A 20,102-nucleotide genomic window follows, 5' to 3' on the forward strand; every position below is an offset into this window, starting at 1 on the left:
CTGCTAGCTACACGTCTCCCCAGTGCCAAATATGCCTCCAGTGCCAGATATGCCCCCAGTGACAGATACACATCCCCCAGTGCCAGATACACATGTCCCCCCACTGCCAGATATGCCCCAGTGCCAAATATGTCCCCATTGTAAGCTACACGTCTCCACAGTGCCAGATATGCCCCCACTACCAGGCAGCTACACGACTCCCCTGTGCCAGATATACCCCCAGTGCCAGATACACGTCCCTCCCAGTGCCAGATATGCCCCCAGTACGAGAAACACATGCCCCCCAGTGTCAGATATGCCTCCAGTGCCAGATACACGTCCCCCCAGTGCCAGATATGCCCCCAGTGTAAGATACACATGTCCCCACACTGCCCCCCCCTCTAGTGTTGCTCACCACCAGTGCTGCCCTGCTCAGTCTGCTGCTTGTGAGGGGAGGAGAGTGCAGTGTGCGCGTCTCCTGCCCCTCAGTCTCCACTCTCCAGCGGCGTTGATTCTCTTTAATTAGGCACCGGTCCGTGAACCAATCAGAGTTCGCGAACCGGCAGCTAAGACTCCTGATTGGCTGCCGGTCCGCGAGCTCTGATTGGGTCATGGGCCGGCGCCGGGCACTGCAGACTAGGGTAGCGGGAGGCGCAGCGGGAGCTTATGAGCCACATGCGGAGATAGAAAGAGCCACGGGTTGGCCACCGCTGGTGTAGAGGAAGGTGGCGACCGGCCCGTGACCCTTGGCAGTAGCATGGGCCGGGGGGCAAATGGCACCCTGCCCCCCGGGCCAGCCCGCCTCTGGCAGTAGCGTGGCCCGGGGGGCACATGGCACCCTGCCCCCCAGGCCAGCCCGCCTCTGTTGACAGATCCAAGGAATTATTGTATGATTCTGGACTTTATTCGCTGCAAGATCTGCATCCATCTCCTCACAAGCTGGGGGCCACCCAGCACAGGGCAAGGCCACCCAGCATGTGTGGCATCACCTTATGCTTCAGCAATTACTTTGTGGATGCATTGAACTAAGGTTGACTTCTGGCAGAGCAGCCGCCCCAAAAACGCTCCCGGCACGCTCCATGCTACGTTGAAGCCTTGCAAACGCCTGCCGCTGTCAATCACATTACGGCCGCATCCAGAATGTGGCCGCTGCGCATGCGTACATCTCTGAATAAGGCCTTTACTGCATATCAGCAACTTTACACACCAGGGAGTAACTTCCTAGGACACATGACCTTCCACAAGCTTTTGGGAATCCTCAGTACCCTCCACTTGTCTGTCAGCGTGCCGCTACCATTTGTTCGCACTGAGTATAACATGCTAAAACTTTGATTGACTTGACCTAGACATGAAAATTACCTTATCATACCTTTGATATAATGAGCTATTACAAAATCATCATAAAGTCTGTACTGTAGATCAGTGTTTCTCAAGCACAGCCACCAAGAGCCAATAATATTGGAAATGGTAGGCCTGATGCAGAATTGAACGCAAACCATCTGTTATTGCTTTCGCATTGTGTATTTTCGGCCATATGTAAAGTTGTAGGCTTCTCTGTGGTGGGACCGCCTCTTTCTGTATGCTTGGTTTTATAGCCATCATCATATTCTGTGCGCACTTGCACCAGCTCAATCCCTGTGGCATGAGTGCCTACCGTGACCTTGAGTTTACAGAACCCACTTGCCGACTGCTTCTCCTATAACAGCACCCTTTCCTGGAACAACTATCATTAAATGGTACTCGGCGGACACCAGGACTTCAACTTTAAAAATTAAGCTCAAGATTTCAGACACATATATTTAAAGTGCACAGGACACCACAGAGATTACTAAAACTATGGGGGTCATTCCGAGTTGTTCGCTCTGTAAATTTTTTCGCATCGCAGCGATTTTCCGCTTAGTGCGCATGCGCAATGTCCGGACTGCGACTGCGCCAAGTAAATTTGCTATGCAGTTAGGAATTTTACTCACGTTTTTTTCCTCGTTCTGGTGATCGTAATGTGATTGACAGGAAGTGGGTGTTTCTGTGCGGAAACAGGCCGTTTTATGGGCGTGTGGGAAAAACGCTACCGTTTCTGAGAAAAACGCGGGAGTGGCTGGAGAAACGGAGGAGTGTCTGGGCGAACGCTGGGTGTGTTTGTGACGTCAAACCAGGAACGACAAGCACTGAACTGATCGCACTGGCAGAGTAAGTCTCGAGCTACTCAGAAACTGCACAGAGATGTCTTTTCGCAATATTGCGAATCTTTCGTTCGCAATTTTAAGATGCTAAGATTCACTCCCAGTAGGCGGCGGCTTAGCGTGTGCAAAGCTGCTAAAAGCAGCTTGCGAGCGAACAACTCGGAATGAGGGCCTATATACAGAAAATAGCATTATAGACCTTCAGTATGGCATGTGCAATCCTTACTGAAGAGTATGCTCCCCAGTTTTCCAAATAGCACTAATAAATGTTTTGCTGGACACAGGGCCGGTGCTAGGGTGTACAGCAACCCCCTGCAAACTATAAATTTGCTCCCTCCCACCCATACTTTGCGACACAAAAAAGGGTTGTGGCCTCACAAGGAATTGGTGTGGACACAAAATCGTACCGCCAATTCAAATTATGCCACACAGTAGTGTCCCTTATACATGTTACACCCCAAAGTAGTACCCCTTATACATATTATGCCACACAATAATACTCCCTACACCTTATGTCACACACAATAATGCCACACACAGTAATGTGACATCTGGCACTGGTTGTGAGCCACTGCAGCCACTTCTGATTGGCTGCCGGTGTGCAAGCTCCAATTAGCTCATGGCCTGCGTCAGATTGTGACACAGTGACTGGGCAGAACACAGATGTGGTGACACAGTGACTGGAACAGAACACAGAGGGGGGGGAGGTCACACAGTGACTGCAACAGTCCCCCTCTCCACATTGCTGTGCAGCTACACCCCTGTGCAAACAAAATAATCCTTTCCCATGGCCACATTAATGATCAGCTAAACCTTGCTGTCAACCTAACCCCATGGCCATACAACTGAGGGAGTACCTCTAGGCAAACCACCCCTCCACAGCCACCCCCTGGGCAAACAAAACTTGCCCCCTGTCTGCCTGTGGCCACATCACTACCCCCTCAGAAGCCCACAATCCCCAGCCACACTTAACCCTCTTACCGGAGAGCTCTATGCAGCCGGAGTTTGGAGATAGCAGACAGTGCACGCTGGGACGAATAGGAAGAGTCAGCGCAGGCCGGGATGGACAGGCACAGCAGTAAGCGCAAGCTGGGACAGACACTCAGCACATGCACTCCTGTGCATGAAATGGTCGCCGTAATACAGGCATGCCTACAAATCTCCACTGGGGCTGAAGATTATCTGCTTCCTCCCTCCCTGCATAATCTGGTCACCAGGCAGCAAAACCTAGGGGCCATGGCGACCTGGTCCCCCGGAATTTGTCGAGCCCTGCCATAAATGTTTTACTGTAAATTTCTCTGGTGTACAAAACTGCAATATATCCTTCCATCCTGCATTCATCTGCATGCCATCCTGGACTGTGCAGCACATCAGATGAGATGACCGCTGATGAAGCACCTGAACATGTGACTGAGGGGGACATTTACTAAGCAGTGATAAGAGCCGAGAAGTGAGCCGGTGGAAAAGTTGTCCTATCAACCAATCAGCAGCTCTGTATAATTTTATAGTATGCAAATTATAGATGTAACTAAAGTGCTGATTGGTTGCCATAGGCAACTTCTCCACTCGCTCACTTCTCTGCTCTTATCACTGCTTAGTAAATGTCCCCCTGAGTGAGCATACACACTATGCAATGTCGATATGTTGCTCCAGTTTGCCTCAAAACGACATATTGCCTAATGTGTACTCCACCTTAGTTTATTCCCTTTATGGAACTTCAACACTATTTATGTAGTAAAGTAAACAGAAGCATTAATTTGTGACTGCAGGAAGCAATATTCAGTCCTAGGGCTCTCTCTACAGGAAGAGAGCAGACAATTCTTTACACACGCTACAGACTACACTTTAAGAGCAAGCACATGTGCATAGTTGCCTACCCTCCCTCATTCTGCAGGAGACTCCCTGAAATAGCAGCAATCTCCCTCACTCCCTGAAAAGTCCATCAATCTCCCTCATTCTTGGGAGAAAAATAAATCAGAGATACATACATTCAAATGGGATCCTTAGTGCCATTTCCTTGCATTGGTTATAAGGCACAATGATCCCTATGGCCACTTACAGTATATGGAACCTCTTGTAAGTCACAATACACAAACAAATCCTGCAAAATATCAGTGTCTTTTCTTCAACAAATAGATCTTACTAACTTTGGGGCTCATTTACATTTGGATGTAAGTCATTTTCATGACACGCCTCCCCGATGTAGTAGTACTCGCCCGCGCTGATAGGTGTTACTTTCACAATCTCCCTGAAATGCTTTTTCAAAAGTAGGCAAGTATGCACATGTGTAGGCATTCCCAACCTTGGTCTTCAAGGCACACTAACAGTCCGGGTTTTAGTGATATCCAGGCTTCAGCACAGATGTTTAAATCAGAATAACTAAGGTATTAATTAAGTCACCTGTGCTTAAGCATGGATATCACAAAAACCTGGACTGTTAGTGTGTCTGAGGACTGCAATAGAGGTTGTTGACAATTTTTTATTATTATTATTATTATTAATAATATTTATTCAAGAACTGTGTTATTTCATTAGAATCTACAATGAAATTACATCTCTGCAATATGCAACTTTGCACAAATTATTTTTGGCACACTGTGCAAAGTAAAAATAATGGTGGTGGAACAAGCTGCTAGTTTATAACAGTGTACAGCAGAGCTGGCCAAACCAGTCCTCGAGATCTACCAACTGTTCACATTTTCCAGACCTCCTAGCTGGTGCACAGGTGTAGTAATTACTAGTGATGTGCACCGGACATTTTTCGGGTTTTGTGTTTTGGTTTTGGATTCGGTTCCGCGGCCGTGTTTTGGATTCGGACGCGTTTTGGCAAAACCTCACCGAAAAATTTTTGTCGGATTCGGGTGTGTTTTGGATTCGGGTGTTTTTTTCAAAAAACCCTAAAAAACAGCTTAAATCATAGAATTTGGGGGTCATTTTGATCCCATAGTATTATTAACCTCAATAACCATAATTTCCACTCATTTCCAGTCTATTCTGAACACCTCACACCTCACAATATTATTTTTAGTCCTAAAATTTGCACCGAGGTCGCTGGATGGCTAAGCTAAGCGACACAAGTGGCCGACACAAACACCTGACCCATCTAGGAGTGGCACTGCAGTGTCAGACAGGATGGCACTTCAAAAAAATTGTCCCCAAACAGCACATGATGCAAAGAAAAAAAGAGGCGAACCAAGGTCGCTGTGTGACTAAGCTAAGCGGCACAAGTGGCCGACACAAACACCTGGCCCATCTAGGAGTGGCACTGCAGTGTCAGACAGGATGGCACTTCAAAAAAATTGTCCCCAAACAGCACATGATGCAAAGAAAAAAAGAGGCGCACCAAGGTCGCTGTGTGACTAAGCTAAGCGACACAAGTGGACGACACAAACACCTGGCCCATCTAGGAGTGGCACTGCAGTGTCAGACAGGATGGCACTTCAAAAAAATTGTCCCCAAACAGCACATGATGCAAAGAAAAAAAGAGGCGCACTAAGGTCGCTGTGTGACTAAGCTAAGCGACACAAGTGGCCGACACAAACACCTGGCCCATCTAGGAGTGGCACTGCAGTGTCAGACAGGATGGCACTTCAAAAAAATTGTCCCCAAACAGCACATGATGCAAAGAAAAAAAGAGGCGCACCAAGGTCGCTGTGTGACTAAGCGACACAGAGGTAGGTACAGCAGTGGCCTTCCGTACCGTACTGCTATATATAGTATACTGGTGGTCACTGTGTCAGCAAACTGCAAAACTAAAATGCACCACAGGTATAGAATGTAGATGGATAGTATACTTAATGACGACACAGAGGTAGGTACAGCAGTGGCCTTCCGTACCGTACTGCTATATATACTGGTGGTCACTGTGTCAGCAAACTGCAAAACTAAAATGCACCACAGGTATAGAATGTAGATGGATAGTATACTTAATGACGACACAGAGGTAGGTACAGCAGTGGCCTTCCGTACCGTACTGCTATATATACTGGTGGTCACTGTGTCAGCAAACTGCAAAACTAAAATGCACCACAGGTATAGAATGTAGATGGATAGTATACTTAATGACGACACAGAGGTAGGTACAGCAGTGGCCTTCTGTACCGTACTGCTATATATACTGGTGGTCACTGTGTCAGCAAACTGCAAAACTAAAATGCACCACAGGTATAGAATGAGGATGGATAGTATACTTAATGACGACACAGAGGTAGGTACAGCAGTGGCCTTCCATACCGTACTGCTATATATGCTGGGGGTCACTGTGTCAGCAAACTGCAAAACTAAAATGCACCACAGGTATAGAATGTAGTTGGATAGTATACTTAATGACGACACAGAGGTAGGTACAGCAGTGGCCTTCCGTACCGTACTGCTATATATACTGGTGGTCACTGTGTCAGCAAACTGCACAACTGAAATGCACCACAGGTATAGAATCTAGATGGATAGTATACTTGACGACACAGAGGTAGGTACAGCAGTGGCCTACTGTACCGTAATGCTATATATTATATACTGGTGGTCACTGGTCAGCAAAACTCTGCACTGTACTCCTCCTATATAATATTATACTGGTGGTCCCCAGTCCCCACAATAAAGCAGCACACTGAGCACAGGGGTTCACTACGGCTGGCCGGCGGTCGGGCTCCCGGCGCCCAGCATACCGGCGCCGGGAGCCCGACCGCCGGCTGACCGACAGTGTGGCGAGCGCAAATGAGCCCCTTGCGGGCTCGCTGCGCTCGCCACGCTACGGGCACGGTGGCGCGCTACGCGCGCCACACTATTTTATTCTCCCTCTATGGGGGTCGTGGACCCCCACGAGGGAAAATAAGTGTCGGTATGCCGGCGGTCGGGCTCCCGGCGCCGGTATACTGAGCGCCGGGAGCCCGACCGCCGGCATACAGAATGCCACCCGAGCACAGATATGGAGTGTTTTTCAGGCAGACAACGTATACTGGTGGCCACTGTCAGCAAAACTCTGCACTGTACTCCTGCTATATAATACAGCTGCTCCCCAGTCCCCACAATTAAGCAGTGTGAGCACAGATATATGCAGCACACTGAGCACAGATAAGGAGCGTTTTTTTCAGGCAGAGAACGGATAAAACTGGTGGTCACTGATCAGCAAAACTCTGCACTGTACTCCTCCTATATTATACAGCTGCTCCCCAGTCCTCCCCACAATTAAGCAATAAAGCACAATCAAGTTCAACAATAACGGAGAGGACGCCAGCCACGTCCTCTCCCTAACATTTCCAATGCACGAGTGAAAATGGCGGCGACATGCGGCTGCTTATATAGAATCCGAATCTCGCGAGAATCCGACAGCGGGATGATGACGTTCGGGCGCGCTCGGGTTAACCGAGCCATACGGGAGAATCCGAGTATGGCTCGGACCCGTGTAAAAAGGGTGAAGTTCGGGGGGGTTCGGTTTCCGAGAAACCGAACCCGCTGATCACTAGTAATTACTAATTAAGATGTGCTGCATTCATTCCTAACTGACAATTCTACAGATATCTAGGAGGCCTTGGAAACATGAACTGTTGGTAGATCTCAAGGACCGGTTTGGCCAGCCCTGGTGTACAGTAATTCAAATGTAGTTTTTACTGTTAATTATATTTTTCACATTTTTGTAACAAATAACTGGTGGAATTAATTTAAAAGCTAATGCAAAATGTGAAGTTTCACTCTTTGTAATTTGTTGTTTTCAGAAATGTACTTATTCAAATCCCTATAGACAAAAAAAAGCAGATCCCATGGTAACCTGAACCAGGGCCGGATTTAGGGGGGGGCGAAGGGGGCAACCGCCCCCCCTAACACAGTCATAGCCACGCCCACTTTTGAGCAGAAGAGAGCTCTCCTGGGAGAGCCTGAGGCAGAACGATGTGCTGCAGCTTATACCACAGCAGCACAGAGGAGCCAGGAGAGCAAGGGTTACAGAGCATTTGCCCCTCACTTGCTGGTGTGTGGGTACTAGGGCTAATAAATACAATTACCCCATAGCACAGTCACATGTACATAGAACAATCACAAAGCTCTATCTCAGTCTCACTCAAAAAGTTCAGTCAGAATTGAGAGAGGAGGAGTTAGGATTGCAGATGGGAGGAGTTGGGACTGTAGAGGGAGGAGTCAAGATTAAACAGTAAACCGCCCCCCCTAAAGAAAAGTCTAGATCCATCCCTGACCTGAACTGATAATCTAGTCAACCTAAACTGGTCATTTTCTGAGATACATCCATTGGTTCTTCTGAAAATGGAGCTCTCTTTCTCCATAAACCTATGCACTGTGCAGAAATCTAGACTTTTACAAGCAAGGCACACGGTGGGTGCAAACAGGCATCGCTGGTTAGCGACAGGCTGGTGCGAAAACTTTCATTTGCACAGCCATTCGCATGCTGATTGACAGGAAGAGGCCATTTGTGGGTGGTAACTGACCATTTTCAGGGAGTGTCAGGGAAAACGCAGGCGTTCCCAAGCATTTTCAAGGTGGGTGTGTGACATCAGCACCGAACGCGATTAGCCTGTTCTCATCGCACTGTAGGAGTAAATTCTGGGCTGCGTACAGACTGCACACAGTGGAAATCATTCAATGGTGAGCGAGGTGCGAACGGATTTGCAGCTGTCCGCTGACTAAGGGATTTTTAGCAGCTCGGTGTACACATGCGATCGCACACTTGCACGGGCGAATATGCACTCCCCTTGCGTGGCAACTATCTGATCGCAGGACAACAATTTTAGCAGTCTGAAACACCCGCATAGTTTATTATTACAAAACTATATATTTGCACTTCACAAATCTTTGTTAATTTGCATAAATACAGCACAGATGCTGAGTTTCATGAAGAAAAATGAAGTCACTGTACAATGTATTGTTCATGGCTGTTCTGTTGTTTTACAGATCTGGAATGATTACAAGCTTAAATGGGTTCCAAGTCAATTTGGAGGAATTGAATATATTCGTATTCCCTCTTCCCAGATCTGGAGGCCAGACATAGTTCTCTATAACAAGTAATCACTTTTCTAATCCATGCTATGTATATATAGCACAGTTATTTGAATGTGTCATAAATGTGCAGAAATGTGTTGTTGTTGTTTTATGACACATTCTAGTCATTCAGTGACCGAACCCCTGTACATGAGGTCAAAAGTGACTGGAAGTTGTAGATCTCTTTAAGGCGCTTGCTAGGAGGAGATTACAAGTGAATTTAATTAATCCACTGTGTTTCTGGGCTTTCGATATATAGACATTAAAGGGTCTTAAATTCTTTTCATTTGAATATGTTGAGCAAAGGTCTTAATCAAAGTAACCTCATTCTTTTAGGGCTAGTCTTAGTTACGATGGGGCCTGGCGCTGAGACTGTTATGTAGGTTAATGTTATGAGCAACCTATTGCACAACTATACTTAGTAACTGCCATATAACCATATTTACAGAAACACAGCATATAAAAGAAAATAAATAGTAGTAGTAAGTAAGTAAGTAAGAACATTATTTTACTAAGCCCTAGATGGAGATAAAGTCGCTGGAGATAATGGGCTAGTTGCGTCATCGCTTGGAAAGTGATAAAATGGAGAGTGAAAAAGCACCAGCCAATCAGCTCTTAACTGCCATTTTTCAAACACAGCCTGTAACATGGCAGTTAGGAGCTGATTGGCTGGTACTTTATCCCCATCCAAGGCTTAGTAAATAGACCCCTAAGTCTATTATGGCGACCAATATATAATACAGAGCCCAATTTTAATGATGTGTTGAAAGCAGAGTACATTCAGGTGTTGAATACACAATGCAGACCCCCATTCTGTTGACTTGTATATACAGTAAGTCAAAGTTTCAAACAGACATGCAGGAGGCTAGTATGGACTGAAGACTATAATTACTGTCAGTAAAATTAGGTAGGGCTCATTGCAGTCCCCAGTTCTGAAGGTTAGGGTACAAGGCGGTCTGCACTTTTGGTGGCTTATATAAAATGCAGTCCCCAATTCTGATGAAAATTAACAAACAGTTTTGATACAGCAGCTAAAAAAGACAACCATAAGAAACTCAGAAACAAATGACTGAAATATTTTTTATTTTATTTTATGTATTTAGTGCAGTTGGGATTTTTCAAGTGGATGACAAATCCAAAGCAATATTAAAATACACAGGAGACATAACTTGGGCCCCACCAGCTATATTCAAGAGCTCCTGCTGGATAGACGTAACATTTTTCCCCTTCGATTACCAGAACTGCACAATGAAGTTTGGCTCATGGACATATGACAAAGCAAAAATTGATCTCGTTATGATTAGTTCTGAGATGAACCTAAGAGACTTCTGGGAGAGTGGCGAGTGGGTCATCATTAGCGCTCCTGGATACAAACATGAAAAGAAATACAACTGCTGTATAGAATTTTACCAGGATATCACGTATTATCTATATATCAGACGTCTACCATTGTTCTATACCATTTACATGATCATTCCTTGTCTTCTCATCTCATGCTTAACAATCTTGGTTTTCTATTTGCCATCAGATTGCGGAGAAAAAGTTAATTTGTGCATGTCTGTCCTATTATCGCTTACTGTATTTCTTCTAGTTATTACTGAAATTATCCCTTCAACTTCCCTGGTGATCCCTCTCATCGGTGAATATTTACTCTTTACCATGATATTTGTAACGCTATCTATTGTTATAACTGTATTTGTGCTGAATGTACACTACAGAACCCCTAAAACACACACAATGCCCCAGTGGGTCAAGAAAATCTTCTTGGAAAAGCTCCCAAAAATAATGTTTATGGCACGACCAACAAAAGAAGACATAAAACCACAATCAAATGTAGATATCTTCAACATAAATAGCATCAGCAGTTCTGAGATTAGAAGTTCTAATGACCAAATGTTCTGCCAGGACAATTCATGCCCATGTGGACAAAGGAAAAGATTATATACCTCAGACATTGCATGTAATCTTACTCGTGGCTCCAGCCTGGAATCGATGGACAATCTGATCTCAAATTCACTATTATCCACAGAGATAATGGAAGTCATTGAGAATGTGCATTATATTGCAGACAACATGAAGATACAAAATGAAGCGAAAGAGGTAAGATCACTTTCCTATATGACTATATGCATACTTACCTCCATGTAGTAATCTGCTGGGTTATAAGGACTGAACACACGTTCACACATTACAAGAATGGACCTGGCTTTCACCATTGTGAATTTTTAATTTATGCAGTGAGGTGCAGTGATGTCAGTGTGGCTCATGAGGCACTGGCTAGTATCAGAACCAGATTTACACACACACACACACACACACACACACACACACACACACACACACACACACACACACACACACACGTGTAGCCAGAACTTTGTGGGCCCCATAGCAACATTTTGAAGGGGCCCCTGCCCCAATGCTTTTCCGCAGCAGTTGATAATTTATGCCCCATAATAGTTCCTTAGTTAATTTTATGATTCCTAGTAGTGCCTTAGTTAATATTATGCCCCATAGTAGTGCCCTAGTTCATTTTATGAACCTGAGTAGTGCCCTAGTTCACATTATGTCACATTGTAGCGCTGCCAGTACACAGTATGCAACACAGTGCCCCCAATTCACATGATGACATACAGTGTCCCCAGTTCATATTATACCACACTATAGTGCCTCCACTTCATATTGTGCCACATTACAGTGCACCAGTTCATATTATGTAACATTATAAAGCCCTCCAGTGCATTTTATGCCACATTACAATGTGCAGGTCCAGGGACATAACTAGATAATTTGCAGGCCCCAAGGCAAAAGTTTGTAAGGCCCCTATGTACCACCCAATAGTGATGAATGTATATAACACATGTAACTTTGACAGCAAAAGTGTCCCCTCTCAGCTCTGGGCCCCATATGGTAGCTGCACATATGGTAGCTATATCTTTGCACACACATATATGAATGTGGCAATTATACAAAGGTGCAACAGTATATACTTTGTTGTCCACTACATTTAAAATAATCAAATTTCTTTTTACCAATAATCCCTAATCCCTTCTTTATGTCACAGATCATGATTACATGAGCTACTATTGATGCTTATCACTAGCTGGTGCCTGATACTGCACAGGGTGATGCCCAAGGCTAACAGGTGCCCACCATAAAATAACACATTGAAACATGTTGTAGATCCTCTGCAGAAGCAGCATAAAACTTGTTGAGCACTATCTGCTTCCTCCCTGTTGAGAGGGGTATATTGCCCACAGGAGAGGAGAAGGCCCGCCCTGTGCCCCCTCATCCAGCCCAATCAATCATTCATCAGCATGTTCCCCTTCATATTAGTCATCTTGATCACATGTTTCTCCTTCATGTTTGCTACTCCCGATTGGGTGCTGGGGAACTTCCTGGATAGGTCACCTGACACTGCATCAAGCCATGCCCCCATCAGTGACGCAGATCTGATAGCTTCCTCCCCTTGTGCTGTGTTTTGCAGTATTACTGGCCACAGTCAGCCCCCGCCCAAAGCTCCAGAGAGGAGGCTGAGCTCACAGCTGCCTTACCTCTGGTCTCTCCTTGACAGTTCCGTATTTCCATCAGAGAGCTGCAAAATTGGTGAGTTTTGACTATAAAAATGATTACAATAATACATAAGTTATAAATATCTTCTTTCTAATCACTTTTTATAGTGAAAACTCTGCAGTATACTGGAGTATGAAAGGAGAGGCTCTGCCTGTTCTGATTGAATAAAAATGGAAAAAACATCATACCCCCCCCCCCCCCCCCCCAAAAAAAAAAAAAAGAATAGGGAAAGAAACAAAATAAAATAAGAGATCCTGTGTTTCAAATATAGGGTGTTGCAGAGTAAACATGCATTTCCATCAAAATTTAAGAGAGGAGCAGCAAGGTTATCATAATTTGTGTTGTACTCTGGGCTATAAAAACATTGTGTATACTGTTCAAGAAATACAACCTCAGCATCCCCCTCATACTGTAAGAAAGAATTGTGGGATCAGACCTGTACAAGGAAGATGACACCCAATGACATCGCCCCTCAGCTCCCATACATGTATCTAGTAGTATGTATGTGTGTATACTGTTTTATGTATGTGTGTGTTATGTACATATACACCCCCCTCGTCCATTAAATACTGCGTTTGCACCTGGTAATCGAGACAGTATCAGAACGATATCAGATGTGTGGTACAAAAGTGATGGGCGTTCCTGTCAGAGGTGTGTCGTAGGTGTATATCAATGCAAGTGTCTGCTATCATAGCCGCAAAGCAGAGCTCATGGATAGATGGAGACACAGTATCTGCCACAGGGCTGTTGCAGTTATCAATGATGCATTCTAAGCTGGCATATAAAGAAGCACCAATCTGTATTACAGCGTGCATGGGCGCTGTAAGTGGGCCTCTCAGTCATTGCACATTTGGCCATACAAATGTACACAAGGGAAGGAGAATGTATGCCATTTGTATCAACTTACACATGGACGACACCCTGCGACTCAGAATCAGTCCCCATATGTCTAAAATTCACCTATATACTGATATGTCTAGTAATATCTCATGCCACTATACACTATGGGGGTCATTCCGAGTTGTTCGCTCGTTGCCGATTTTCGCAACGGAGCAGTTAAGGCGAAAATGCGCATGCGCATGGTACGCAGTGCGCATGCGCTAAGTATTTTAGCTCAAAACTTAGTAGATTTACTCACGTCCGACCAAAGAATTTCTATCGTTGAAGTGATCGGAGTGTGATTGACAGGAAGTGGGTGTTTCTGGGCGGAAACTGGACGTTTTCTGGGAGTGTGTGGAAAAACGCAGGCGTGCCAGGATAAAACGCGGGAGTGGCTGGAGAAACGGGGGAGTGGCTGGCCGAACGCACGGCGTGTTTGTGACGTCAAACCAGGAACGAAACGGGCTGAGCTGATCGCAGTGTAGGAGTAAGTCTCAAGCTACTCAGAAACTGCTAAGAATTTTCTATTCGCAATTCTGCTAATCTTTAGTTCGCAATTCTACACTCCCAGAGGGCGGCGACCTAGCGTGTGCAATGCTGCTAAAATCTGCTAGCGAGCGAACAACTCGTAATGACCCCCTATATACAGTAGTACCATATAGCTCTACATAGCTTTCTATGGGGGGTATTCAGTTGTTTGAAAAGTCAGTTGGGTGTCTGTTTTTTCCTATCTAATAGACAGGAAAAAACAGACACCCAACCGACTTTTCAAACAATTGAATTCCCCCCTATGAATTCATGCGTCACCTCAGTCATATACAATAGCCGTTCTCCAAAGAAAGGTGGCACACTCAGAGTGAAGTCCAACTTACCTAAGTACTGTGACTGGTTTCATAATGCTGAAGTACTCCATGCTACTTCCTGAATGATAGGAGTTAAGAAGGAAGTATGATCTAGGTCAGTGGTGGCCAACGCGTGGCTCTTGAGCCACATGCGACTCTTTCTTTATTCAAATGTGGCTCCCAACACTCAGTCACGTGACCACAAGAGATCTGTAAACCGCTGGACTCCAGCCAGACATGCCGCAGTACTACGTATACTGAGAACTGAGGGAGCCAAATACACATGGGGGAGCTGGCTGGAGTGACACAGGTGGGTGCTGGCTGGAGTGACACATGGGGGAACTGAAGTGTATTATGTGAATCTGGCTTTTCAATATGTTTTATGCAGATCTAGCTTTTTCAATTATTTGATGTAGAAGTGGCTTTTTCATTGTATTTTATGTTGGATCTGGCTTTTTCAATAGAGAAGAAAAGAAAGGATCTGTTTCCGGTGCACAAAGTGGGGTGTGGTATAAAAGATAGACAGTGTCTAGTTAGACAGTCAATAGATAGACACCATATGTTAGACAGACAAAAGGTTGACAGGGTCAAAAGGTCAGCATGAAAATTGTCAACATAAAAAAGGTAGACACCATGCTTTTTGCATTTTTGTGGTTTGTGTGGATAGTTTTGTCATCTGGGACCCCCAATTGTAGAAAGGTATACCCTCGCTGCGCTCGCCACAAGGTTTATAACCAGCACTATGCCAGCATGGATAGAGAAGGTATGAAATAGTCCAAAAACATGTTACATTTAAAAAAACAAAAACATTTGTCTATCTTTTTTTTGTCGACCATTTTCATGACGGCCGTTGACCCTGTCGACCTTTTGTACTGTCTACCCTTTTCATGTCGACCTTTTGATCCTATCGACCTAATGTCTGTCTAACATATGGTGTCTATCTATTGACTGTCTAACTAGACACTGTCTATCTATCAACCGGATACCCTGTGGTAGCACCCCCTGCTTGTATTTTTATATGATATAAAAAATCAATATTAGGGGTCTTCGATATTTGGAATGTTTGAAATAAAAGTAGAATTAATTAAAATTTAGTTTCCTGTGCAACAATATCCTCTCTCCCCTTCCCCTTAAATGCAACAATTTGATCTAGGTAGAGTACAGCAATCCCAATACAAAAGATGACTTGCGGTAATGTGGTTACTTGCACTGACATGAGGCGGGAGGACAGAGAGTTCGCCTTTGATTTTTTTTCAAAAACAGAATTTAGGGTTTCTAGTTCAACAATATCTGATATGATTGGGTCTTCTTAGGAAATATTAAACATTCCAAACCAACAAATACAGTATTTCTATATTATAAATAGTGCTATTAATGCAAGTGTTAATCTCTTTTCTTTAGATAGAAAACGACTGGAAATATGTTGCCATGGTGATCGATCGCATCTTCCTCTGGGTATTTGTACTGGTCTGCATCCTGGGCACCGGTGGACTTTTCTTGCAACCATTGTTGTTTGGCGACTGAAGAAGAGTTAAATATCTAATAGTCTCTTTGTTGCATCCAAACACATCTAAGCACATGAAACGGGAATATGTATAAACAAGAGGATGCTGCATGAGCATCAAAACACATTCCCTAGAAACTGAACATGTGAATATAGCCTGGTTTTGGAACACTAAATAAATGTATTTTTTGTCATTGTTATTCAATTGAATGTTGATCCATGTATGCAGTGGGGCCATTTTTGACTCAACAGTGTTGTACTGAAGCCTTCTTTCTCTCTTGTGATGACTTGCGCCAAGCTTTGCACCTACCTACACATCGTGCTTTGGGTACCAACTTGAGATTGCAGTGAATGAAACAGATAGGTCTATTTATGCATAATGCCATAAATGCAATGATGTGACACAGGGCAAAAACACAAGAATAACATTTTGCACGTGTGTCCTAGTCCTAGATAGTTTAATAATGTACTGTACAATGGGGTGGAAATTGAGCGAGCACCATACTTTTCCATATGTACACAGGGGGTAATTCAGACCTGATCACTAGGCTGCTAAAATTGTAGCCTTGCGATCAGATTGTCACCGCCCAAGGGGAGTGTATATTTGCCGTGCAAGTGTGCGATCGCATGTGTATGGCGAGATGCTAAAAAAACCTCAGTCAGCAGACAGCTGCAATTCCATTCACACCTCACTCACTAGTGTCCAGGCTTGGACTGGCCCACAGGGGTACAGGGGAAACCACCGTTGGGACCTACTGCCCGGGGGCCCACCTTCTGCTCTAAGGATCAGGTTTCAGACTGTGCACTTGAATTATACATAATACATATGTTACCTTATACTGGACTATGGTGTATTTTCTACAGTTCATTGCTGTTATTAATCTGTTATTCATCTGGTACATTATGTATGCAGCAGCTGAATTTACTGTATATATTTATGAAGGGGCCCAGACGTTGCTAGTCAAACCAATGAGCTAGCAGGCCACACACCCTCTGCAAACTGGCCACACCCCTAACATGGGCATCTACCACTGCATTCCCCCGGTTGGCCCTACATGCCCCAGTCCGACACGACTAGTGTCTGTTTTTTACGTGCGTGCAGTCACTCCGTAGCCTAGGTTTTACTCCTACAGTGCAATCAGAACGGGCTGATGGGGGCCGGAACTGACATCACACACCCTCCTTGAAAACGCTCAGATACCACCCACAAACGGCTTCCTCCTGTCAATCAGCATGCAAATGGCTTTGAGATTAGAGTTTTCGCACCAGCCTGACGCTGAACAGCGATGCCTGTTGTTGTTTTGGCCGACGTGCATGAGCTTTGTCGTACATACGCATGCGCAGTTAATGCCTGATCGCCCACTGTGCGAAAGACTTCATCGTAGCAGCAAAATCTTTCTGTAATGGGCAAAGCCATATGCACTCCAGGTGGGGCAGATATAACGTGCAGTGAGAGTTAAATTGGTAAAATAGGAAGGGCCAGATTAGTAGGGAAGGCTTTTATTGCTGATCCAAACTGCAGTGCTACACAGTCAGCAGGCCGCTGGCAGTGGTACTGACTGTCTGACAGCTGTCATACTGTTCAAAGGGATGCAAAGTTGCATCTTGTGGTTGCATAGCCTCTCACGGTGACTGCTTGGCATGCAGGCTGTAGGGAAGGAGGGGGTGGAACACAGACAGGACAAGCAAACACAATATATGGAACACAGTACAGGCAGAGATTTAAGACATGGAGATATAAGATATGGATCACAGACAGGACAGATAGACACAATATATGCAACACATAGACAGGACAGGCAGATGTAGGTCGTAGGATATGGAACACAGATAAGACAGGCAGACACAACATATGGAACACAGATAGGACAGGCAGACACAGGGTAAGGAACACAGGCAGACATAGGACATGGAACACAGACAGGGCAGGAAGATACAGGATAAGGAACACAGACAGGACAGGCAGACACAGAGTAAGAAACACAGGCAGACATAGGACATGGTACACAGACAAGGCAGTCAGATACAGGATAAGGAACACAGACAGGACATGCAAACATACAAAATGGAACGCATACAGGACAGGCAGACATAGGGTATGGACCACAGACAGGCCATGCAGACACAATATATGGAAGACAGACAGAACAGGGCATCCGACATCACTTACCACTTACATCTGTTGTGCTAGGGATGGTATAGACCATCGATAATTAAAACCCATTAATGGTCTATGCCCGTGGTTGAATACTTTTGCCATTGATGAGTGAGAAATACATGGCTTCCCACCATCGATGGAACAGAAACAACCAGGTTTTTATTTCACTACAAGGTGGTGGGACACAAAGCCCTGATGCACCCGCAAAGCGCCAAACCCCAGGCTCTTATTGCCCACAGGCCAGTGAATATTAAAGCAGGGATGACCATCGATGGGTGAAACCATCCTTGGTTCTCTTGCAGATTAATTTATACCATCAAGGTTAGCAACCAATGATACCATCGATGGTGACCAACAATGGTTAACCCGCCATTGGCCATCCCTAATTGTAGGCGGCTGTGTTCACAGACACAGGCATAGGAGGCCATGGTCAGATGGAGAAACTACACCTGCCATAGGGCTGGTGCAAGGTTTGATAGGGAGACTGATGGTGCTGTATAAGGCTGTACCAATCAGTATTACAGCACATTCCAGTCCTTGATCTCCCTATAAATACATTTAGCAAAAGAAAGCTTTTGAAAAGTGTGTTCAATTTCATATTTATTTTTTCTTGTATTTAGTAACTACAGTACATATTCCAACATGCTATGGCTCTAATCACTGCCTGACAGGATACGCTGCAACAAGACATTGGGGGACTCTGCACAAGATTTGAGGCATTATATGCATGTAGAGGAACCAACACTATGAGAGTTCTAGATCCGTGTACCCAGGGGTTAAAGTGAGCCGGAATGCAGTTCCGCCTCCTCCGGCTCACCTAACCCGATGTGTGGACGGCGCCGCAGGGAGATGTCGTACGCCCGCTGAGATTGTGCTCCCTCTCCACAGCTGAAGCCAGCGGCAGGAGCTCACTACTGAGCTCCAGCTTCCGGCTCTGTCAGTGTGCGCTATGGGAGAGACTTCATGACATCTCTCCCATAGTGCCGAGGAGCGGACGCCGGGAGGACTGCAGCAGTCAGATGCGGGGGGGGGAGGGCTTGGTGAGTACAGTGTTTTTTTTTTAACATATGTGTGAGTGCTTCTACTGGGGGGGAAACTACAAGGGGGCAAGATACTGGGGGAAAACTACAAGGGGGCAAGCTACTGGGGCAAACTACAAGGGGGCTAACTACTGGGTGCAAACTACAAGGGGGCAAGCTACTGGGGGCAAACTACAAGGCGGCAAGCTACTGGGGCTAACTACAAGGGGGCTAACTACAAGGTAGCAAATTACTGGGGCAAACTACAGGGGCGCATTACTACTGGGGGCATAACTACATGGGCTAAACTACTGGGGGCATTACTACTGGAGGGCTAAACTACTGGGGGCATAACTGCAGGGGCTAAACTACTGCGGGCATTACTACTGGAGGGCTAAACTACTGGGGGCATAACTGCAGGGGCTAAACTACAGGGGGTATCACCACTGGGGGCTAAACTACATGGGCAAACTACACGAGGACTAAACTATAGGGGTTAAACTACTGAGGGCATTACTACTGGGGGGGATAACCTAAAGTGGGGGTAAACTACTGGGGTCATAACTGCAAGGGCATTACCACTGGGGGCATAACTACTGGGGCTAAACTACAGGGGGCTAAACGACTGGGGGCATTACTACAGGCGACATTACTACTGGGGCCAATACTACACAGGGGCATTACCATTAAGAGCATTACTAATGGGGGCACTACTAATGAGGGCATTGTAAAGGGGGTACTTCATAAGGAGCATCACTCCTGGGGACATAAGGGGCACTACTACTGGGGGCATTGCATAAGGGGCACCACTACTATGGGCTCTATATAAGGGGCACTACCAGTACAGTGGACATTGCATAAGGAGCACTACTTCTGTGGGCATTGTATAAGGGGTGCTACTGCTGTGGCATTGTGTATTACGGGGTGCTACTACTGTGGGCATTATGTGTATTAGGGGTGCTACTACTATAGCAATTATTACTA

The 20,102-nt window shown here is 45.4% G+C and overlaps 1 protein-coding gene across 5 annotated transcripts in view; it reads left to right on the plus strand.

Moving 5' to 3' along the window:
• LOC134932296 (neuronal acetylcholine receptor subunit alpha-3-like) overlaps positions 1-16,456 on the plus strand; it is a 177,233-nt gene extending 160,777 nt beyond the window's left edge. For 4 of the 5 annotated variants that reach the window (XM_063926601.1, XM_063926603.1, XM_063926602.1 and 1 more), the window contains 3 exons: positions 9,057-9,166; positions 10,247-11,243; positions 15,839-16,455. In XM_063926601.1, the coding sequence (XP_063782671.1) occupies positions 9,057-9,166; positions 10,247-11,243; positions 15,839-15,961 (1,230 nt within the window). In that variant the 3' untranslated portion in view covers positions 15,962-16,455. Of the gene's footprint in view, positions 1-9,056; positions 9,167-10,246; positions 11,244-15,838 lie in introns of all 5 variants that reach the window. The other variant, XM_063926600.1, reaches the window with a different exon arrangement.
• Positions 16,457-20,102: the final 3,646 nt, after the last annotated feature.

Source organism: Pseudophryne corroboree, chromosome 6, assembly GCF_028390025.1.
Source record: "Pseudophryne corroboree isolate aPseCor3 chromosome 6, aPseCor3.hap2, whole genome shotgun sequence".
In the NCBI taxonomy this organism is placed as follows: Eukaryota; Metazoa; Chordata; class Amphibia; order Anura; family Myobatrachidae; genus Pseudophryne; species Pseudophryne corroboree.